This window comes from Calliphora vicina, chromosome 2 (genome assembly GCF_958450345.1).
Source record: "Calliphora vicina chromosome 2, idCalVici1.1, whole genome shotgun sequence".
NCBI classification, from domain to species: Eukaryota; Metazoa; Arthropoda; class Insecta; order Diptera; family Calliphoridae; genus Calliphora; species Calliphora vicina.
Window position 1 is genome coordinate 69298763 of NC_088781.1, and position 25312 is coordinate 69324074.

Genomic DNA, 25312 nt, shown 5'->3' on the forward strand with positions numbered 1-25312 from the left:
GTATAAATTTGTGATTTTCAGTATTTATGAATTTTCCTGATAATTTGTCGGAAAATTGAGAAAAACTATTTCCAAAAATAAATGACGAACAAAAGTCGATGCAATTGCGAATAAAATGAGTGGTAGCAAAGAAGAAAAAGATGTCAAAAATAAATTAATTTTGCAAAAACAAACCTTAGATTCGGGAAATGCAATAAATTCCAAAAACAAAGGTGCGAGCATTGCTGGCACAAGTTATGGCATTGATGATTTAGTGCAATATGTAACACTATACCTACGGAACCCCATAGCTTTAAGTGGTGTCGTGCTGCCTTTCATACCTTTGTATCTGGGAGCATTTTATTTGTGGATTGCGGTCTATGGCGTTGAAGAATATTACGAAGCCGGTCTTGTTACAATTGCTGCTATAGCATTTGTTCATGTATTGACATTGCTGTGTTGCTATTGGAGTGTTCATGTTTTGGCGTTTTTAAACTGCCGGAAGGTCAAAGTACCGAAAGTGGGAGTACTCGCCAAAGTAGTTCCGACTGAAAATAATGGATCATCTGAAATGGTATCTATCAGAAGAACCACATTGGAGGATGGCCGAGAACTGTATTATTTTCTGTTCCAAAAAACCAAATACATTTGGGATGAAGAGAAAGCCACCTTCAGAGACATCGAGTTTCCCGTCAATGAACTTTTGCAGAATTATTCAAAGTCACGTGGTCTTGAGACGGAGGCTGCCATTACATTGGCAGAAAAGACGTATGGTAACAATCAAATGGAGATGGTTGTCCCAGAATTTTCTGAATTGTTCATTGAGAGGGCTACTGCGCCGTTTTTCGTATTTCAAATATTTTCTGTTGGTCTTTGGTGTCTAGACGAATATTGGTATTATTCTTTATTCACACTGTGTATGCTAATTGTTTTCGAATGTACTTTAGTGCAACAGCAATTGCGCAATATGTCCGAAATTCGTAAAATGGGAAACAAGCCTTATTTAATAAACGTTTTTCGTCAAAATAAATGGAGACAAATGTTATCAGATCAGTTGTTACCCGGTGATTTAGTCTCAATAACTAGATCTCAAGATGACAATATTGTTCCTTGCGATTTGGTATTGCTACGTGGAAGTTGTATAGTGGATGAGAGCATGTTAACAGGTAAGAAAAACATATTGTATGAAATTTGTTTTATCTAACTTAAATATTATATTTGTCGAATTACGATTAATTTTAAATTCGTTTCGAGAAAAACGACTTTCCCCCGTTAACACGAAGTCTGGTTATGCCTTAACTAATAGTTATACTGTCGGTTAAAATAATTTTTGTATGAAAACTGTCAGTATAACTATTAGTTAAAACATAACCAGACTTCGTGTTACTGGGGATTATTCGAATTATCCGCTCTATTTGAACAAAAAAATTTAGTAATAAATAAAATTTTAATGTAATGATTCGGTCATGGTTAGGGAGAATTCAATTAATTGTGTGATAAAGTTCTAGATTATTTTGAAACTCAGACTCGAGTTAACACAATATGTACGTATGTCTATAGAATATGGTAATTTCCACGACCTTTAATACAAAATTAAAGGTGGAAAAAGCTACAAATTGATTATTGGTACTTTTTTTTGGTTCCATTGGTCTAAATAGATAAAAATTGTGTTATAGTTTAGAAGAGTCACGTAAATATGTATTTGAAAAGTACTTTTTCCATAACAACGACATTTTTTGTTTTAAACAAATGAACGAACTACTGACTTAAAATTGTAAATATAAATATTTTTAAGTACATACAAAATTTTACAAACAATTCACATTTGAAGGCGAAAGGGTAAAAATTAATAGTTTGGTTGGTACTTTTTTATATTTTATTCTGAAGTGTTATAGTTTACTGAATTAAAAAAAAAAAATTATTAGAAAAATTTATTTTCAATAGCCGACAGGGTTAAAAATGGTTATATACTTTAAAGCCATCAAACCAGACTTGCGCCGATCAAATTTCACGTCGGCTCGATGCCGGCTGTCAGTCGACTAAAGAAAAATTACTCAAATTGTAAAAAAATAAAAATTTAAAAACTGAAATTCCGAAAATTGTTTAAAATTTATAAGGAACTTTTATCTAAAATGGTGGCTCAGCCATCTTACAGCCGTTCGGCAGGTCTCTGCATCAAACTGGTTAAAAAGGTACAACAAAATGTAGGTACTTTTTTGGTACTCTTTGTATCCTTTGTTCTAAAGCAGTGGTGCCCGAACACATACCATCAAAGCTTTGGTTGTGTTGGTAAAACAGCGGAGAATTTGATTTGATTTTGTTCTCTGAGATAAAAACAAAGCAACAAACACATGATCATTATAAGAAAACGCACAAGTAAGCTTATAGTGTATGTGTATCAAAGTAACGCCAGCAGAATTTTCTTGCCCTATTACGCGTGCTAGCGAATTGTGATTTCGGGCACCACTGTTCTAAAGCAATATAATTTGAGTTGTAGATTTTTACAATCACAAAAAAATGTAACAACGTGTAAAAAATGGAATTTTATGTGTCTTTTATGAATAAAAATTCTCCGGTAGTTTTTTCCTTTTTTATTTTTAACACTGATTATGAATAGGAAATATAGGAAAAGGGAAAAAAACTCCCGAGTAATTTTTATTAGATATATAATTAGTTAAAAAATTAATTTTTCGATGTCAGTCTTAAAAATTTCTTTACAGAATTAACTACAACTAATTTCATATCGCAAAATTTTTGCAGAAAACGTTTATAATTATTCAGGTATTCCTATAATATAACAGCGGTCCTGAATAACATATAATGAAAACCCGTGTAACGCTGGGTACAAAAAGCTATTAGTATATAAAATAAATGAATATCCACTTTTCAAATAAAATTATATCACTAACACTCAAATTTAAAAAGGAAAGGGAAGTGTAAAAATTCGAATTGGTTGTAAAATTTATATTTTACTAGCTAATCCGGCAAACGTTGTTCTGCCATACAAATTATTTCTTGTGAATATTTTGGTTGTTAAATAAAAAATAGCGAATGTATTCTATGTGAAGTTGGCATTATAGGTATTTTTGATGCCAAATGAAGAGAAATACAAACATAATTTTTTGGCGAAAAATATTTAAAAAAATGGATAGGGACATCCTAATGTCCTAGCGGTATGATATATAATATTCTCGTACCTACCAAAAATATATACAAAATTTCATAAAAATAGTTAAATATTGATATTTGGATATTGCTCATACAAAGTACTAAAATCTCGGCTAAAAAACGGGTGGGTGAGGGTCGGTTGATGAAAATTTGGGGTTATAGGAATTTTATAATGCCAAATAAATAAAATGCGAAAAAAAAGCTTTTAGCCAAAAAATGGTAAAAATAAATTCTGGATAGCGGTATGAAATATTCTTTACGACCTATTCTCATAGCTACCAAACATACACACAAAATTTCATAAAAATCGGTTGAGCCGTTTCGGAGGAGTTCAAACACTAACATTGTGACACTAGATTTTTATATATTCCTTCTAGTTCCAAAATATCAGTTAAAAGAGAAATACATATGTACATATTTTGCATTAATTTTTTTTTAATTTCTGGCGGGAATCGAACCCGCAACCCTCAGATTAATAGTCCAGCAGACTATCGACAAGTCTATCAGGGCACCCTATTTTTATTTAGACTCCATCCATAAGACCTTTTACAGGAAACCGATGACTATAGAAAGGTCTATCAGATATAATATCACCGAAACTTCAGGAAAAAAATTTTATTCGAATGAATAACAAATATTGTCGACTAATCAAATAAATATATTAAAAATAGTTTATATAAATAAAAATATTGATTATCAAACTGAACTAAAACAAGAAAACCGTTTTAATGATAACATCAACTTATCGCATATTAAAGTTCTCACTGAATTTCGATAGATTGCTAATGAATACGTTAAATACACTAGAATCATGATAAAATTTGCCATAAATTTGTTGTTAATATCTCATGATTATATTGTTATTGGTCCATATAAAGCATACTCCTGAAATAATTATCGAGATAAAATTCCATTCAATAAGTTTCATATGAAGATATGACGACCAAAATAAATATGATGATTGGTTAAACATTTAGGGCATTGTTAACCAAACTCTCACAGCAATAGATTTTCTTCGTATTCTAGTGTTACGATGTGTGTACACTAGGGTATTCAATTAATCGGGTTTCTGGATTAATCGGTTAATCGAGCAAATAATTAATCGGGGTTTAGATTTAATCGGTTAATAATCGGTTAATATTAGATTATTCGATTAACCGAATAATTTCTATTTTAATTTTAAATTGAAAAGAAAACACGAATTTTGTATACTTATATAAGCATTTTCTTACTAAAAAGAACAAAAACATAAAAAACAAACAAAACATAATAATTCAACAAAACAATAAATAAAAATATACACATGTGAGTTCCTTTTTTAGATTTTAAGGAGATCGTCTAAAATAATCTTTTAAAAAAAGAATGTAATTTAAATGCTTAAATTTTAAACGATTTTTTTTAGTTTTAATTAAACTTGACTTGTAAAAACTACCTCACTGATTGTAGATTTGGAAAAATAGAAAATAAGGCACGATAAAAAGTATCCAATTTCTCAGTTCTTTTTTTAGTTTTTTCTAAGCATATTTTATTAGATTTTGAATACTTTAATAGTATCGTTAAGTTCTCATTAAAGACTCGTTTCAGTAATATCTTTAGTTTCGTCTATTACCATTTCGTCCTTCAACTCATTATCACAAAGTTCATCATAGAATATTCTAGAAAAAATGTCATTTCCAAATTCCTTAGTTTCAGTTTCCGTACTATACTTCAAATTACTATTGCTAGAAGGGAATGTTCACGAGTTAAGAAATTAAATTTTAAAAAATAATTCTGTATAAAGTGCAAAAAAGAGACATTTCGGTTAATCGACACAATCGACACAAATTAATCGGTTTATTCGTTATTTGAAAATCGTCAATTTTAAATTATTCGAACAGTTAACCGACAAAAATTAATCAGTTAACCGATTAACGGTTAATCGATTGAATACCCTAGTGTACACTGAACCAAATTTCTTATGAAAATATCCTTCACTGGCAGCACTTGTAAAATAACTCATGTTCGTTTTTTTAATTTCGGTTTCACATATATAAGAAACTCACACATAGACGGTGCCCGCGGGCGTACTGCTGGACACCAATGATTTAGGGCCTTATTCCTAATCAATTTTTAATTAATTTTTAGATTGTAGATATACAGTAGCCCAATAAAGTCTACATACAGTAATTCTAATTAAATTTCTTAAAAGTAATGAAATATGTTTGTTAAAATGATAAATTCATACTAAAAAAATTAAAATAACATCACTTAGTCGGGCTTAGCAAGATTACCTATCAAGTCCAAAACGTTATTAGAATTATTGATTCTAATTCAAATAACGTTTTATTTTTTTTTATTTTTTGGGCTTTAAAGTTCAAAATATTATGAAACTTAAAAGCCCCGCCCACAAAAATGTAGGCGTGACCTAAACAATAAACTCAAAACAATACCTTTTTGTTGATACAAGGTAGTCACTAATTATCACAAAAATGGTCTCAAGTGTGGTTTTCGAGATGAAAGAGTAATCGGAATACGTTGAAATTTTTACAGTAGATAGATATTGGTGTTGTTAGTTGACTTCTTGCAAAAAGTGAATTTTTAAAAATTTTGAGTTAATACTGTATTGTTGAACGAGTGCGATATGTATTTCAGTAAAAAAAAATAAAAAAACTACTTTAAACTAAAGTAACACAATTGATTTTACTATATGTAGACTTTATTGGGCTACTGTATGTGGGTATATGTATGAAAATGGTTGATGTAGGGCATATTTCGGCATGTCCGACTGTACTTTTTTTACGTATGTCAAGTGGCAAGTAATTCCAACAACGAACAATTATAAAAATAAATGAACGTTCAAAATGCGAACACCTAATTCTAGGAATTACAATTTGGGGGTTTCTCCTAGAGTGAGAAAAAGAAAATTCTGAGCAAATTAAAAAAGGCAAACCAAATTTAATAACCATAAAGAAAAAACAGGTTACGATAAGAAATAAACTTAAATAAAACTACATACATCCCAAAAATCGTTTCACATATTCAGAAATATGCATCCATCTACGAATACCATAAGAATAACGCACGATAGAGTTTACAATACGATTAAGCCTAGTATGATTAAAAGCTGTAGTGCCAGAAAAAAACTTTCAATGCAAAAAGAATATGTGGCATCAAGAGAGCATCAGCTAATTTGTATGTATTTAATCTGTACTGGTAAATAAATGTTATTTGAATATATTGTACACAATACCCAAAACTCTGCCATGTAAATGATCCTATGTGCCTTTCAAACGAAAGGCGATGATCAACATACACACCTAAGTTGATCCACAAAACGGTATTCTATTATCACCAATGAAAATATTAATACAGTGACGGACATTACAATAGAATCACTACCAATATTTCATTTAAAACTATGATTAATATATAATATATTAAACTCTATTTTTATTTTGACTTTGAATTTTGTCTATGTGGTTAACTCTTACAATTACAACTTATTACAATATTAATAACATTGTTACTTTTCAAATTAAATGATATGAAACGTAAATTTTGTTGAATACATTGCGACAATAAATAGAATCACATTTAAAAAATTAAATTAAAAGTTGGCTTTGACTTTTCATTTTTGGATTTTTTTGTCAATGAGAAAATATTTTAATAGTAATTATTAAATATTAGATATCGGTAATAAAATATTTATCAAAAAATGGGTCGCGCAAAACATTGCACTGAAGAAGAAAGGAAAATTATTAAAAATTTAAGTTGTTCCGGCCGATCTCAACGTGAAATTGCTAAATTAGTAGGACGATCCCAGAAATTTGTTTTCAATGCGTTATCCATCCGCAAGCCGCCACGTTCCATGGGAAAACCACGAAAAACTAGTCATCATGAAGATAATTTAATTGTTATAATATCCAAACGAGATCCATTTAAGTCCGCTGACGCAATCCGGAAGGAGGTTGGTTGTGAACTATCCACAAGAACTGTTCAAAGAAGATTGGTGGATCCAGCATCCATGGCAGAACTTCAAGAAAAGTTCCTATGCTCACTAAAAAGCATGTGGCAGCAAGAAAGAAATTTGCCAAAGAACATTAGGATTGGTGTGGCCCGGAAAAAAAAAGTGGCGAAATGTGTTGTGGACGGATGAAACAAAAATTAATTTGATTGGTAGCGATGGTAAAACATGGGTCAGACGTCCAAAAAATGCTGAATTAGATCCTCGGTATACAACAAAAACGTTCAAACATGGTGGTGGAAATATTATGATATGGGGATGCTTCTCTTGGTATGGCGTTGGCCCAATTTACTGGATTAAGGAAAATATGGATAAGCACCTGTACGTGAATATTTTGGAAAATGCTATGAAGCCACATGCAGAATGGAGTATGCCCTTAAAATGGGTATTCCAACAAGATAACGACCCAAAGCACACTTCATGTCTTCCGAAAATGTGGTTTTCAGATAACAAAATTGATATTATGGAGTGGCCCTATGGAAAATAGTCAAAGATAAACTTGGACCTGAAAAAGTGAAAAACAAGGAAGAATTATGGCAAAAAATTCAGGAAATCTGGTACGATATTCCTCGTTCTACATACGAACGATTGGTAAATTCAATGCTAAAAAGATGTGATGCTGTTATCAAAAATAATGGTTATGCAACAAAATATTAGGAAAACAATGCGTTTTTAAGATGTTCTTTAATTTTTATAAGTATTAGACTGATTGATTCTATTTTAATGTCGCGTATCTCATTTAGTTTTTTTATATTTGTCATAATTTTTAATATAAGAATGTGTTCATTTTTTATTTTAGTTTTATTTATTTTTTGTGTACACCATAGACATTAATACATACTGAAATAATTTAAATTTTTGAACTAAATTCTGTAGTTTTAATAATTTACTTAAATTTATATGTAGTGATTCTATTGTATTGTCCGTCACTGTATGTATCAAAAATATAATTATCATGTGTGCTTTATTAACCCCCATTTTCACAATGAATAGTTATTTTTTAAACTAAAGCTATACTTACAGTTTACAAACTAAAATATAAAAAAATAAATTAAACTTTAATTCGAACAAAATTAAAAATTTGTGTTAATATGGGGGTTTATGTTTATACGAGTATGTATTATTATATATTTGTAAGTTATTTTGTAATGTGAGTGAATTGCTTTATATTTATGTTATTATTCATTATTTAATTAACCCTTTGATATCAGAATTAAAGTTGTCGTGATTAAAAATATTTTGAACTAGCTTACCCGGTGCGCTTCGCCACCCCAATTAGAAGAGTGAAATAGTACTATTAAGTCTCCCTTTGTGAATCTGATTGTAAATGTCTAATTTCATATTTCTGGGTCCATTATTATAGAAAATGCAAAAGAAAGTTACCACTAAAGACACCCTTTGTGAATTCAAATTCATTCAGAATCATGTGTGCCTAATTTTAAATTTTTAGGTTTATTATTATAAAATATTCAAAAAGTACCATTGCAATAAACAAATAGTACCATTGATTATCACTTTTGAAGTCGCACTCACTAAACCATAACCCGTCAAGTTTGAATTTTAAATTTGTATAGCCTTTCCTATATTATCAACTAATTTTGTTTCTATAACAATTAATATTTAAAAATTATCACAAAACCGAAAAAAATCGAAACCATGGTTTTGAAATTTTTCGGTTTTTTGGAAACTTTAGGTCCATTATTATAGTAAAATCAAAAAAGTACCTATGAGAACAAAAAAAAGTACCAAGAAGTATGGCCTTGAATTTTCACTCACTTGGGACCATAGACGCCTAATTTCATATTTCTATGTCCATTATTGCAGAAAATTCAAAAAGTACCATTAGAATATATAAAAAGTACCAAAAAGCCCCCACTTGTGGTTTCCCACTCACTCCCACTCACTCCCATATAAGCTTAATTTCATGGTTTTAGGTTAATTGGTGAAGAAATTACAAAAAGTCGAATAAAGAAAAAGTACCAAAAAGTCTATCTCTAGAATTCTCACTCACTTAGGACCATATACACTGAATCAATTAAGTCTCCGTACAGACATACTCATAATATAAACTACCAATTTATGGTCACTTTTCAATACATATTTAATATTTTTTAATTCATTTTATAAAAAATCTTATAAACTAAAAATCAACATAAAAAAACTACAAACATTTTCATTAAAAACATAAAAATTTGCATAAATTCAATAATTGTATGAAAAGTATCACCAAAAAGTCTCCGTACAGTTAACTATTTTAAGGCAAGGAATCCCAATATTAAACTTAATTGCATTTAATATGTGGTAGGTCCTCCTTTCTGAGCAATTGCTTCATTTTAATGGCTGTGCATGGAATGGACCAGCTTTGTTGTTGGAATATAAATAAGCAAATTTTAATAGATAGAAAGAAAATTATTATTAACTTGCAAAATGAAGGAAAAAATCTAACTGAAATCAAGTATATTGTAAAAAGACCACGCTCTTCCATTCAGTACGTTATTCAACAGTTCAGAAAAACCGGAACAATGGCAAATAAACAAAGAACTGACCATCCAAGAAAAATAGACCACCACTTAGAGAGAAGAATTGTACGATTTGTAGAAGGTAATCCAAACTAGTGATGAATTAACGGTAAACCCCCAAACTGTAAGTAACGCTCTTAAACTAAATGGATACAATGGTCGAGTAAGCCGTAAGAAGCCCCTTGTTCAAAAAGTGAACATGAAAAAGAGATTGGATTACGCAATCGAGCATATTGATAAAGATTTTTTATTTTGGGATCGAGTTATTTTTAGCGATGAAAGTAAATTGTATGTTTTTGGTTCTGTTGGAAGAGAAATGTTATGGAGAAAGCCAAATACTGAAATGAATCCGAAGCATTTGACGCTAACCGTAAAGCATGGAGGAGATAACGTTATTGTTTGGGGGCATGGCTTCATCTGGGGTGAGAAATCTTATTTTTGTTTAAAACACGATGGATAAATATGCATATCTTAATATATTAAAAGAAAACTTAAAACAAAGTTCTGAAAAATTAGGCTTGGGACCTTTGTATTGCTTCCAACAAGACAACGATCCCAAAGACACCTTTAGATTAGTAAAGGAATGTCTTATTTATAATGTTCCTAAGTACTTAAATCGCTCAGCTCAGTCACCTGATCTCAACCCGATTGAGCATCTATGGGATCACTTGGAAAGAAAGATTCGGCAGCACAATATAACGAGTAAAGATCAGCTAAAAGCCATTATAATGGAAGAGTGGTATAAAATAGATTCACTGACAACAACAAAGCTGGTCCATTCCATGCACAGCCATTAAAATGCTGCAATTGCTCAGAAAGGATGACCTACCACATATTAAATTCAATTAAGATTAATATTGGGATTCCTTGCCTTAAAACGGTTAACTGTACGGAGACTTTTTTGGTGATACTTTTCGTAATATCAATGAATTTATGTAAATTTTTATGTTTTTATTGAATATGTTTGTAGTTTTTTTATGTTGATTTCTAGTTTATAAGATTTTTTATAAAATGACTTAAAAAAAGGTTTAAATATGTATTTAAAAGTGACCATAAATAGCTAGTTTATATTATGAGTAAGTCTGTACGGAGACTTAATTGATTCAGTGTATGCTAAATATCATGTTTCTAAGTTCATTGTTATAGAAAATTCAAAAAAGTACCATTAGAATAAAGAAAAAGTACCAAAAAGTCTCCCCCTAGAATTCTCACTCACTTTAGAACATATATCATATTTGTATGTCCATTATTACAGAAAATTCAAAAAAGTACCAATATAATATATAAAAAGTATCAAAAATCAGGCACTTGTGGATTCCCACCCACTCTGGCCCATGTAAGCTTTATTTCATGTTTCTAGGTCCATTGGTGAAGAAATTACAAAAAGTACCATTCGATTATAGAAAAAGTACCAAAAAGTCTACCCGGGAAGGGAGGAACCTTGGGAAGGGAGGAACCCACAGTTAAAATTTCGTGATTCTAGCTTCAGCCGTTTGGGCTGTGCGATGATGAATCAGTCAGTCAGTAACGTTACTCTTTTATATATGTATATAGATACATTAGGTCATTGGTTGAGCCTTGAGTATAATCTGATATTAATTTCAAGCCTCTACAACTTATGGTTTTACCGTTATTAGATGTTGCTTATAAGCAACTTTGCGCCATTGTGGTACATTTTAAAACACAAACAAATAGTGATATGTCATGTTATTTTTATTAATTTTAAATACATTTCATGTGTGATATGAAACAAAACAATTTTATGTGGCTAGCAACATAAGTGTACCATACATTTTGAACATTTTGATTTTGGAATACTGGTGTGTAATAATCTACACCTTCCTTTTGCTCGCCATTTAACCCAATGACATGGATTTTGGAGGTTCTGTACGTATGATCGTTTTGTTGACGACGATGAACTTTGTGAAGAAACGTTTGAAATGTTAGATGGTGCATGCTTGAAAGGATTGCCGATAGACGAGCTCATTTCCGTTGGTTTATTGGCGTAATGTCAGATGCGTATAGAAGCTCGTTTGCTATCATGAATTGAAAATTCAACAATGATATATGTTTCGTTTTTCTGTCTTGATCGAGGTATATTCATATACTTCTTTTGTTTACGACATCAGCGTTTGCATTCTGAAACTGGATTTTCAGCTACCTGATCAATTGTTGATTGATCAATTACTCTCACCAAATTATAACTTTTCTTCTTCTTCACCTTCTGCATCATCAGAATTTTCCAATCGAAATCGATTATCTGTTTTAATTCTGATTCTGTGAGACCTTTTGGGTGCATTTAAAAAAAATAATTACTACTATGGACAAATGTTGCTTATAAGCAACATTGAGTTCATGAAATTCCTGACATTAAATACATTTTTTTTTTAAGTTTTGCAAACTTTATTTTATTTTATCTGTTTCTGTTGTATAGTAAAATTCACTTTTTATAAAAAAATTCAAGGGTGATTAGTTTTTATTTGAATTTTTGTAGAACAACTTATTCCGCTGAACACCACTTCAACTAGCTCGCAAATGAACACTTGTAAAGCTTTTAAAAATATACTTTCATAAATGAATGCTCACACATATTAATTTCATTTGGAAAAAAACCGCCAGCAAAAATAACAGAAACTATAGGAACTATGACCGAAAATATACAATGTTGCCTATAAGCAACATTTGACATCAAAGGGTTAAGAAAACAATTAAATAATTTAGTTCAAAACAAATTTAAATGCTTTTTATAAATTCAATAAAAAGTGGATATAAAAATAATTGTAAAAATAAACTTCAATAAAATTAATGAAACATTGTTTTCTTTAATTTTTAGTTAAAGTGATACTTTTTAATTAATTAATTAAAGGGTTTTTGTTTTTAATTTTAAATGCGATATAAATATTTTTAAAATCACTGCTTTAATATCACTTCCTAAATGTAAAATTAGTATGAAAGTTTCCCCAACGTATGTCATTCAAATACATACATTTTCCCAATAAACCAAACGATATTAAAACGATATCATCTAGATGATATAAACCATAGACATCAACTAGATAGGTAACTAAGAGCCAAAAACCTAAGTCTGTTGTCAAAAACCTAATTCATGAGAATGTATTGCATGTATTTTGTTATTGTATCACCTGTATGTGTGAAAAGAGAGTAATTTTTCCATATATATTACTCTCTCCTTCCGTTCTATGTGTTTATTCTATGATATAAACTATCATGTCGTTTGCGGGTCATAAACGATAAAAGTTTACAGTTTTAATTATGCAACTAAATAAATATTAGTTTTTGTTATTTTTTTAGAGATATAGGTACGTGGACTGTAAATAGAAGCGAAAAAAACAATTTGTTTGGTACATCCGTTTATGTTTAGAGCACATTTATATCAGACAAACTCTTGCCCGATTTTGCGTTTGAGTCACTGTACATATTTTCATCTCATTCACAATACATAGGCATAATTTTGCAAATATTTGAATGTTTTAAATATTGCATACATTTCAAATCAGCATAAAATTTAAGAAAATATTCGCGTGCTTATTACCTACCCACAGTTTTAATCAAATAATAATGTTTTATATGAGTTCATATTTATTTTGTTTTCATCTTGCGTATTTTGATTGAACATTTTTAATTTAAATTATTTTTCAGTTTAAAGTTTTTATCAAATGTTTATAATTTTTTATTTATTTTATTGGAATGAAAACTATATTATAACTAGCTGTCCCGACAAACTAGCTGTCCCACACAAAGTTTGAAGACTCCCACTATATAATCAAGGAAGGTTCCTAGATACTTGGAACGCTCTGATAATCGCCCATGTTCTGAAAAGCGCATATCGCTTAAAATTTGCGTTTTCGATTTGAAAACGCCATACTGGTTTTATGACAAACGAAAACGCTAAAAAATTTGGCGTCAAACCCTAGTATGTATACTGAAACCAATAGCAAATTGCGTGGTTTTCAGAACATGGCGAAATGCCTTTTGCGTTTTTCAAACCGTAAGATCACCTAGCGCCTACTGCATGATTTCGCAGATAGTTGAAAAAACAAAAAAAACCATATATATTTGTAGTTTTCCCAAACCAATAGCTTTCTGTGAATGTATTTTCTTTGAGGTGATTTTTAAAATACCTACATATTTTTTCATTACAGGCGAATCAGTACCACAAATGAAGGAGTCCTTAGAATCTCTCGATAACCTCAATACTGAACTCGATGTGGATGGCGAGGGAAAACTGTTTGTTTTGTTTGGTGGCACCAAAGTGGTGCAACATACGCCACCTACTAAAGACGCAATGCGGGCACCGGATGGCGGTTGCATTGGTTATGTCATTCGTACTGGATTCAATACATCTCAAGGCAAATTATTGCGTACAATTTTGTTTGGAGTCAAACGTGTAACAGAAAACAATTTGGAAACGTTTGCCTTCATTGTATTCCTAATGATATTCGCTGTTGCAGCGGCTTCTTATGTTTGGATTAAGGGTAGTGAAGATCCTGAACGTAATCGCTACAAACTGTTTTTGGAATGCACATTAATTCTTACATCTATCATTCCCCCCGATCTACCAATTGAATTGACATTGGCCGTCAATACCTCGCTAATGCAACTGTCAAAGTTGTATGTGTTTTGTACGGAACCTTTCCGTATTCCTTTTGCTGGCAAAGTACAAATCTGTTGTTTCGATAAAACAGGCACCTTGACTTCAGACAATTTGATGGTAGAAGGTGTGGCCGGACTAACAAACGATGGCGCCATCATACCGATGGAGAAAGCAGAGGACAGTACCGTCCAAGTTTTGGCCACTTGCCATTCATTGGTTATGCTTGAAGACGGTTTAGTCGGAGATCCCCTGGAAAAAGCAACACTCACAGCTGTTGACTGGAATCTTACAAAGCAGGAAAGTGTTATACCAAAACGTGGAAAATTGAAACCATTGCGTATCTATCAACGTTTCTATTTTTCATCTGCACTAAAACGCATGTCCGTTTTGGCTGGCTATTTGTCGCCTTTCGGTAACGAAGTTAGTTACATTGGCACAGTTAAGGGAGCGCCAGAAATTTTAATGAAAATGTTGAAAAATGTACCGGAAAATTATGAAAAGGTAGGTGTCACTCGCTTTTAATATCAACTTTTGTAAGTAGTCTCGTTAAACCACAACAATATTTTGTACCGTAGACATTCTTAGAATATTCCCGCCGAGGCGCACGTGTATTAGCTTTAGGCATTAAAGAGTTCGGCACTATGAGCAATCAACAAGTCCGTGAACTTAAACGTGAAGATGTTGAGTGTGATCTTACCTTTGCTGGATTTGTTATAATTTCGTGCCCAATGAAACCAGATTCCAAAAGCGTCATCAAAGAGCTTATTCAAGCTTCTCATAAGGTGGTAATGATAACTGGTGACAATCCTTTGACCGCTTGTCATGTTGCCAAAGAATTGCGTTTTACACGAAAGAAGTTGCTTGTCCTCTCTGCCTCTCCCAAGATCGCAGGCGAATGGCAGTGGGTTTCTATTGATGGTGAAAGTGCTTTTAGTCTGGACTTGGACTCTTTGAATGATTTCGATCTATGTATAACCGGCGAAGGTCTGCAATATCTTAAGGAAAATCAGCATAAATACATGTTGCAAATCCTACCGCGCATTACAGTCTGCGCCCGCTTTGCACCCAAGCAGAAGGAATATGTAATAACGACGCTTAAGTATCTCGGCTACTGTACTCTTATGTGTGGTGATGGTACAAACGATGTGGGTGCTTTGAAACATGCTAATGTGGGAGTATCGTTGCTCTCTAATGTACCATCGAAACGAAACACCAACACTGCCCTGGCGGCTACTGGTACTGTTGAAAATGCTGCTACCCCAACTAATGTTGCAGCTACTGCCAATCAACGGTTAGGTGGTCGCAACGCTCCAGCAGCTCTGGCTAATCGTCCACAAAACCATGCATTGTCACCACGTGAGCGTGCACTTCAACAGAGACGGGAACAACTTTCCCAAACACAAGCACGATTGCAAACAGTGTTACGAGAAATAGACGAAGAACAGGTGTCGGTTGTAAAATTGGGTGATGCTAGTATTGCAGCACCATTTACTAGCAAATCGTCATCGATTATGTGCGGTAAGTTCTATTAGCAATTTATTCGGTTGAATGCAAACACACAATCAAGTAAGTTGCGATGTTATTATTTATGTTTTTTATTCCATAGTTAATCATATCATAAAACAAGGACGCTGTACTTTAGTCACCACATTGCAAATGTTTAAAATTTTGGCTTTAAATGCTCTCATATCAGCCTATTGTCAATCTGTGCTCTATATTGATGGTGTAAAGTTCAGTGACACGCAGGCCACATTGCAGGGTCTCTTCATTGCAGCATGTTTCCTTTTCATTACACGCTCAAAAGTAAGTATACATATTATGTATTCATAAGGCTAGCATTTTTGATTTTTAGAATTGAAAAATTTTTTTCTCGTCATTTAAACGAACAAAAAATGGCAATTTATTTCCCGGGAAAGTCCTAGAAAAAGCATGTGATTTGGAAGCTTATAGTTGGTACTTAGTTGTTTTACTAGTTACCATGATACCTTGCCAGGAAAAGATTATCTAATTTATCAAAGTGACAAATTAATTTTAATTTTAAAATTTCCTCGATTATTCGAACGAAAATCGAGTAAAAAATTACCAGACATATTTCCATAATTTCTTTATTAACAATGAATGAAAATACTAAATTTGTTGGTTTAAATACATTTATTAAACTGGAAACGATCTTACAATGTTAAGTTGTTAGTTCAAAGATAAACAGAGTTGCAAAACAGAGGAATATATTAAGTAGAATATACAATTATTTGAAATAACCGGTTAAGCTGGACACACACGGATGATTTGTGAGTCCGATTTGTTCGTGTTCGACGTCTTGTTACTTGTTAATGGGGCTGAGCGCGAACAAAATCACAAGTAATTGAAAATTTTCAATCACAAATCATTCCGCGTGTGGTCAGCTTTATGGCCAATAGGCTAGGTTGTTGAAAATAAATAAATAAAAAATAAAATAAATTGCAGGAGAAATACAGTGTATCCTTACAAATATTCGTTCATTCTCAACAAAATTAATAACAAATATGTATATGTAAATAGTGATATTAATAAATTATATAATTTTAATTATATAAAGTCTCGTTAAAAGTTTATGAAATAATTGTAGACTGAAAAACTTACCTCAGTATTCATATTCAAATTTTAAAACAAAACCTCTTATAATTTTAAATTCGTATAAGGCGACATTTACATGTTGATTTAAAGTCATGGCTTTTTTTTTGTTTCTCTTTTAAAAACCTTAAAAACGAAAATCCCCTTGCATTTATACGATGCCTTTTTTTCAACCATGTTTGCATTTTTATGGTAACATAATCGTTATCTTCATCATCAGCAACCAATCAGAAAAGAGCTAAAAGCTGAATTTTAAAAAAAGTCATGAAAAACAGAAATCGTGCCTTTTTGTTTGCCGTCACAATTTGCCAGTACAAATAATACCCATGGCTTTAATTCTTGACTTTCACTAAATTCTTAAGGTGTTTGATTAAAATAGATTTCAATTATATCCATATTGTTTATTATAATTTGGTAAATTATTCTAACACTATTGCAGATAGTTTAACCTTATGAATGAATTTAAAAAATCGTTTCTAATAAAATTTCCAATGCAACCACTTGGAATAATATTATAAACTACTAGTCGTCATTTTTATTTGTTTAATTTTAACTTTAAATTTATTTGAGTATTCGATTATTCGGCAATAATTGATCGAATAATTTTTTATTCTAAATAGAAAAATATTTATTCGAATAAAAAAATTTATTTTTTCTCGATTATTCGAATAATTTTTATTCGGATGACAAATGTCATAAGAAAAACGTTTGATGAATGAAAATATTGTTATGATCGATTGATAAAGTATATCATGATGGTTTAATATACAAATTGAGATGTAATTTATCCACAAATACACATGGGCTATTGGAAATCTATTTTAATTATTAATGAAAATCTTCGAATTTATTTATTTACGGAACAATTAATTATTTTATTTTTGTAGGTGCCTTACTTTACATTGTGTTTTTACACTTGTTTTTTTACATTGTGTTTTTACAGGACGCATAGGCATTTTGCAATAAATTATAAGTATGTTATTTAAAAAATCAAATTTGTTTCTCTATTAAAATTTCATAATATATCGCTCATTTGCTGCAACAACGTCATAACTCAAGATCCAGGTGTTTTGAACTGAGTAATATAAAATATGCTCCGTTCTTTAGTCTTTCACATAGTTTTATCAAGTCAATTATTTTTTGTGTTTTTTGTTGTAAACGTCAAAATGAAAATTCATGTTTTCTCGTATATTTGAGATGTAAACATTTGGGTTAAATACAGATTAGAAAGATATTAATTAGTATCTACTATTTAAATCAGGTTTTATTTCTGAAATCGCATGATTTGTTGGTATCGGATTAGGCCAAGGTATACATTTCGAAAGTTGTCTTACATGGATTTACCATATAAATGTAAAGTTGACTCAAATAAAACTAAAAACAATTCAAATTAACTGGCACATTGGCAGAAACTCTTAGATTTTTTTTAAACCGACATCAAAGAACATGTTCACCAGTCCGCAAAATTTTAAATAATAATGGCCACATTCGAATAAGAAGTAGGAAGGCAGAACACATTTTTCTTCCGGCACTAATTGGACTAAATAAATAATTTTTTATATATGATTTGCATGTTTTTCTTCATTAAATAATGAAGATACAATGATATAAACGAACAAGATTATGAATGATTTTTTTTAAATAATATCTCTGATAAATTATATAATTTAAAAATAAACTAACCTTTTAAATGTTTTAACTTTTTACAGCCTTTAAAAACCCTCTCTAAAACAGCACCCCTGCCAAATATTTTTAATTTTTATACGGTCACTACAATACTGTGCCAATTTGCTGTTCATTTCACAGCATTGTTTTATTTAACCCAAGAGGCAACGGCCAGGGCTCCACCAAGGTAAATTCACTTCATTTACTAGAAATTTTTATAGATTTAGCTCATAATCAATTATTTTTACTTGAGTAGAGAAGGCAAAGTTAAATTGTACATTGACATGGATGCTGAAGAAAAACAAAAGTTTGAACCGAATATTATTAACAGCACAGTGTACATAATTTGTTTGGCATTACAAGTATCCACTTTTGCTGTAAACTACAAGGTAATTAATCATAATTAATATTTCAATTGCAACATTGTTACATAGAATATTTTTTTTTTGTTATGTTTGTTCTCATCTATAGGGGCATCCGTTTATGGAAAGTTTGCGTGAAAATCGTTTACTTTTGTATTCAATTCTTGTGTCTACTGGTTTGGTGGTTATGTTGGCTTTAGGTCTATCGTCAGATTTGACAAACACCTTTGAAATTGTCGATTTTCCTAGTGATGTAAGTGTTCAGCTTACTGCTGATGGCAAATATGTTAATTGATACATTTCTCATTTCATTTTAATTCTTTTTAGTTCCGCCAAATACTGATCTACGTTTTGTTGGCCGATACCATTGCAGCCTTTGTGGTTGATAGAGTATGTTCATTCCTTTTCGGTGAAACCAGACGAAAATCTAAAGCACTGAATTCTTAAAATCATTCTATCGTATTAATTTTCTTTATCTCTATCAATTCATCGGTTTTTGAATTACATATTTATTTAAATTATGGAATTTCTTACTCTTTAAGATTTTTAGTATAATTATTTCGCTTATGCTTTTGTAAAGCTATCAAAATATGTTCTTTTCTTTTTTCCCCTTGTTTGGAATTTCAATCAGTTTATAAATAATTGTCTTTTAGTAAATGGTGTATTGTTTTTTCCATTTTTTTGTTATAATTTAGAGCTTTGGCTCATCATCGTATCTAATTTACATTACTAATTTACTGTAATGTCGTAAAAACTCGAGTTAATTTATTTAAAAATATTTAACTATTTTTGTTATTTTACGAGTGTTTTCCTTTTTATACCAAATGTATATGATTTTTAATTTTTTAAAATAAAAACTGAAATGAAAAAAAAAAATATTTAAAATTATAAGAGGACACACAGCTTACTTACAAAACACACATTTAAACATACATACCCGATTGTATACATTCATACATACATATAGATATTATGTATTTATACTATATGATGCATTTGTTGTAAAACAAACATACATATTTACATATGTATGGATACATTACATACATCATATGTAGGTAGATATTCAATACATTTAAAACCAGAAAATTTATGTAAAGATTAAATAAAATCAGTGTTTTATTATTAATTATATATAGTATACATTAATAAATACATACATATATGTAAGTGTACATAAATAGATCAATTTATATTATTTCTCTCTTTAAACTGGTAGAATAAAAAAAATAATAATTTGAAAAGAAAAAAGATTAAAAATATATTCTTTTGTCGTGCTAAATTCTTAAATTGTTTCATTTGATTTTGCTGTTGTTGCAATAAATGTAATTGCCGTAGGTTCTACCATTTTCGAATCCTCCAATTGTTTAAATTGTATTAAAATAACCAGATACGTTGTAACAGCCGAAAATATCTTGAAAATAGAAAAATAAGAATTAGTGGTATACATTTGCAACGTACTTTACTTGCAAGCAAATTAGAGTCAGTCAGGAATGTGATGAAAATCGATTTCAATAACAAATACGGATTTACTGTTTGTCAGTTGTTTAAAATCTTAAGTTGTGTAATATTTTTTGCTAAATTCTTTGAAAGTCTGCTTTTACACAGGGCAAGTTTACTTGAAGCAAGTCTCGTCGATTCCCTTTTAAACTTGCTCGTCTGTTTACACACAGCAAGTCTGTTAGCAATTTTGTATGGCAAAACCTAATAGACGCCATATTGAAAATGAGAAAACAAAATAAATTTGAAGAGACTTGCCAGTACAAGCAAGTGTGTACCCCTCTTCTTTCTTCTTGCATTTCTCTCCTATAAACTCTAGACTTGCGCAAGAAAAATTGCCCTGTGTAAAAGCAGACAAATTATTTCAAATAAATAACACATTTTAACATCGACAGATTTTCATCACATAAAATGGTTATAAAAATCGAACAATTTTTTTTTTTTTAAAAATATCCTTTCAATCCGCTAAAATAATATAAAATATCGTTACCGTTACTCTATATAATATATTTATGTTTCCTTTAAATAAACCTAATTATTTTGATTGCAAATAAAAACAGTTTAGAAGTTTAAAATAGAAACAACTCTTTATTCAAATATACACAGCAGTTTAAATAGTCATTCCGTGTTTATAAACAAATGCACGTTTATAATTCACAGGAATACACAATCTTAATTTACACACTTTATAATGTACAAGAATACACTGGTAATGCAGTTTATGTTTATTCTAACAGCGCCTATGATAAACTAACTACTGACTGCAACCGCTGCCACTATTTATACACACCGCCATCTTCCAGTAGCTTCATGAATTATCTTACTTACAAACAATGCTAATAACTCTTTTTCTTTCTGTATTCTGTACACCACGTCGTTTGGGTGACAGTCCATTCTAAATCGCCAGACAATTTCTGCTCAGTTCCAAAGACAATTTTTGCAGTTGTTCGAGAGGTGGAGTTATGAAAAGCTGATCTGTAAGTTAACAGAATTTTTGGTATGTGTTCATCACAGTCCTTTTGATGTGTACTGACCACTTTTCTTAAATATTCTTCCAGAGTCAGTATGGGATCACTTCAGACCAATCTTCACAGGACTCTCAACAAGTTCCTTTTCCTCGGATTTTTTTACAATGCTTGCATCCCACCTTGCAGTGATGTCTTGAGAGTGCGTCCGCATTGCCATGTTTCAAATCTTTCCAGTGCTCGACGCTAAACTCATAACTTTGAAGCCGCTCTATCCAACGATCCAGTTGCCCTTCAGGTTGTTTAAATTAAAGCAACCACCTGAGGGCAGAATGATTTTACAATAAGAATTTAAATCTTATAACTAAAATTAAAACTATTTGCTCTTCAACAAGAGAGCCTTCATGGTTAACTGGCACTCATCTTAGCGGGGTGGTAGATCTGCTCTACGGAGCCTGGATCAGGTTTGGATCTGCTCAAGTTGTCTTGCAAGCGTATTGGGATGGGTTCGCAGCTTTACAAAATATTTCTCACGGACTTTCTTGAACTCTTCCTTTACCAATGTCACTTTAAGTCCCTGTGGATGTTTTCATTTCTTATATACCATGGTGCTCCCGTCATGGTCCTAAGAATTTTAGATTGGGCCCTTTGTATGAGATCAATACTGGTGTTGCTAGCCATTCCCCATAATTGTATTCCATATGTCCAAATTGGTTTTAAAACGGTCTTATACAGGATGACTTTATATGCAAGGCTTAATTTTGATTGGTCACTGATTAACCAATGAAAGCTAGTGGCTTTTAACTTCATGTGAAGTCTCTTGGTTTCTATGCGTCGGCGCCAAGTAAGCCGTCTATCTAGATGAATACCAAGGTAGGTGACATAATCAGACTGCGGTATATTAACGTTGTTGAGTGTGACAGGTGGGCAATTTCCTCTCCTTAGAGCGAACGTAACATGTTTACTTTTCAGCTCATTTACCTTTATTCGCCAGTTTTTCAACCATGACTCCACGCGTACGAGATAATTTTGTAGTTGACTAGATGCTATGAGTGGGGTTTCGTGTGAGCTAATAATGGCGGTATCATCAGCAAATGTTTAGTTAGTTTATCGCACGTAGGCAGGTCGGAGGTGTAAATCAAATATAGCGTAGGTCCTAGTACACTTCAATGTGGAACGCCAGCTCTAATCTTGTATTCTCTCGTCTCATAATCTTTGTACTTAACTCTGAAGTCTATGCGATAAATAAGACTCCAGCAATTTATGAGTACATAGTGATAGTAAACATTTGATTTTATGTACTAGACCTTTATGCCATACCTTGTCAAAAGCCTGAGCAACGTCTAAAAAGACAGCAGAACAATATTTCTTTAATTGAAAAGATTTCATAATCTGTCCAGTTAAACACATTTGGTAGGTTTTTAATCATTGATGGCGTTATTAAATCATATCCCAGTGATTTTTTCAAGTTTAAATTATTTTTAATTACTCTATTAACATTCTCAGGACTAATATCGCTGCATTAGCCATTGTTGAAGCTGGCAATTCTTCTAGATCAAACTCATTTGCCGTGGAATTGGGTTGAAATACTTCACTTAAATGTTCAGCATATGCTGAGGCTTTTTCTATAGCACTTCGAGTCCAAGTTCCGTCAGCTTTTCTTAAAGCGTTTTGTGCCTCTACCTCTACCGGTGGCTTAATGTTCCTCGTTGCCTTCCAAAGAGAGGAATTTGTGTATTTTGTACTCGTGAAACTTTTAATATAATTTTCGTTTATGCGATCCTCTTCTAAATGAAGGGCTCTTTTAAGTTTTCGTACTGCTGCGGACAGCCTCTGCTTTGCAATAGGTGATCTATTATGTTGCCATTGGGCCTTTTCGGAAATGCATCACTGCGCTGCATCTGATGCGCAGTACGTTCTAACATGCCAAAGTTGGCAACACCGCCAATGTTGAGTTCTAAAAAGCAACAGAAAAACAGATGATGCGCAAAAAACCATCAAACAAGCATCACTAAAATGGCTGATGCATTGTCTGCGCAACAGCATCAGCTGACTTGCATCAGCATCGCAAACTAATCACAGATGCGCATCAAATACGAAAAGGCCCATTCTCTTCTGCGCAATTCGTGAAGATTTTTCGGACGAGGCCAGTCCTTGACAGCTCATATTTTATTTTCAACTATTGACATGTCGTTTGTTGTTACGCGAGGCCCTAAATACTTAACATCTTTCTGAAACAAATGGCATCACATTAAACTGCCACAACCCATCACTCGCGATAAAGGCGGTTTTCTCCTTGTCTGAAATCTCTACCTGCCAATAACCACTTTGCAAGTCCAATGTGGAGAACCATTTTGTTCCAGCTAGTATGTCCAGGGTGTCGCCAATTCTTGGTAGCGGGTAGCTAGCTATCTTTTTTGGTGACATCGTTCAGCTTTCTATAATCGACGCAAAATCTAGTGCTGTGGTCTTAACTAAAACAACAGGCGAGCTCCAAGGAGCTCACTCTTCACTTCGTTTTGTTCGAGGAATTCTTCTGCGCGCCTGTTTTATTGGCGTGGCTTCGCCAGTATTTATTTGATGCTTTACAATTGCCTTTCTACCTTGGTACCTTGGCTTTGATTTTTTAAAGCCTCACATGATTGACGCTAATATTGGCAATGGTTAATTCAATCTGATCAGACCATCACAGCGAACCTGTACCGAACGCAACTGATTCGTTTAAAGCATGAATTGGCTGAAAAACTCCCAGAATAAAACCGTAATATTCCATCATAACAACGCTAGGCCACATGTTGCAATACCTGTATTCAGAATGAAGTGGTTGGGATGTTTAACCTCACCCGCTTTATAGTCCATACCGTGAATCGTCCGACTAATATTTGATTTGACCATCCAACCGATTAGCTCCAAACTGGTATCATTGGAAAGGAAATTTTCTGAATATGGTTTTAGACACCAAAAATACTACATTAGGTCCATTCGGTGCTTTCGTAAAGAAGATTTTCCAATTTTCTCATAAAAACATTTTTCGTTCATATACACTGAATCAATTAAGTCTCCGTACAGACATACTCATAATATAAACTAGCAATTTATGGTCACTTTTCAATACATATTTAAAACTTTTTTAATTCATTTTATAAAAAATCTTATAAACTAGAGATCAACATAAAAAAAATAAAAACATTTTCCTTAAAATCATACAAATTTACATAAATTCAATACACTAAAATAAATTCGTACAGTTAACTATTTTAAGGCAAGGAATCCAAATATTAAACTAATTTAATATGTGGTAGGTCCTCCTTTCTGAGCAATTTCAGCATTTTAATGGTTGTGCATGGAATGGACTTTAAAGGATAGAAAGAAAATTATTATTAACTTGCAAAATGAAGGAAAAAATCTAACCGAAATCAAGGATATTGTAAAAGACCACGATATTCCATTCAGTATGTTATTCAACAGTTCAAAAAAACCGGAACAATGACAAATAAACCAAGAACTGACCGTCCAAGAAAAATAAACCACCATTTAGAGAAGAATTGCACGATTTGCAGAAGGTAATCCAAAAATTAGCGCATGTGTAATTGCGGGAAACATGAAAACTAGTAATGAATTAACGATAAACCCCCAAACGCTCTTAAACTAAATGGATACAATGGTCGAGTAAGCCGTAAGAAGCCCCTTGTTCGAAAAGTGAACATGAAAAAGAGATTGGATTATGCTATCGAGCATATTGATAAAGATTTTTTATTTTGGGATCAAGTTATTTTTAGCGATGAAAGTAAATTGAATGTTTTTGGTTCTGATGGAAGAGAAATGTTATGGAGAAAGCCAAATACTGAAATGAATCCGAAGCATTTGACGCTAACCGTAAAGCATGGAGGAGGTAACATTATTGTTTGGGGTAGCATGGCTTCATC

The 25312-nt window shown here is 31.8% G+C and overlaps 2 protein-coding genes across 2 annotated transcripts in view; one reads left to right on the plus strand and one right to left on the minus strand.

Moving 5' to 3' along the window:
• On the plus strand, window positions 1-20203 carry LOC135952313 (endoplasmic reticulum transmembrane helix translocase). Its single transcript, XM_065502194.1, has 8 exons — window positions 1-1145; window positions 13833-14785; window positions 14860-15802; window positions 15891-16087; window positions 18604-18746; window positions 18816-18948; window positions 19031-19174; window positions 19249-20203. The coding sequence occupies exons 1-8, from the start codon at window positions 116-118 to the stop codon at window positions 19366-19368; spliced, it is 3663 nt and encodes a 1220-aa protein (XP_065358266.1). The 5' UTR covers window positions 1-115; the 3' UTR covers window positions 19369-20203.
• Window positions 20199-25312, minus strand: part of Gr32a (Gustatory receptor 32a) — a 25653-nt gene continuing 20539 nt past the window's right edge. The window contains exon 4 of the mRNA XM_065502195.1: window positions 20199-20335. Coding sequence (XP_065358267.1) covers window positions 20207-20335 — 129 coding nt within the window. The 3' untranslated portion in view covers window positions 20199-20206. The remainder of the gene's footprint in view (window positions 20336-25312) is intronic.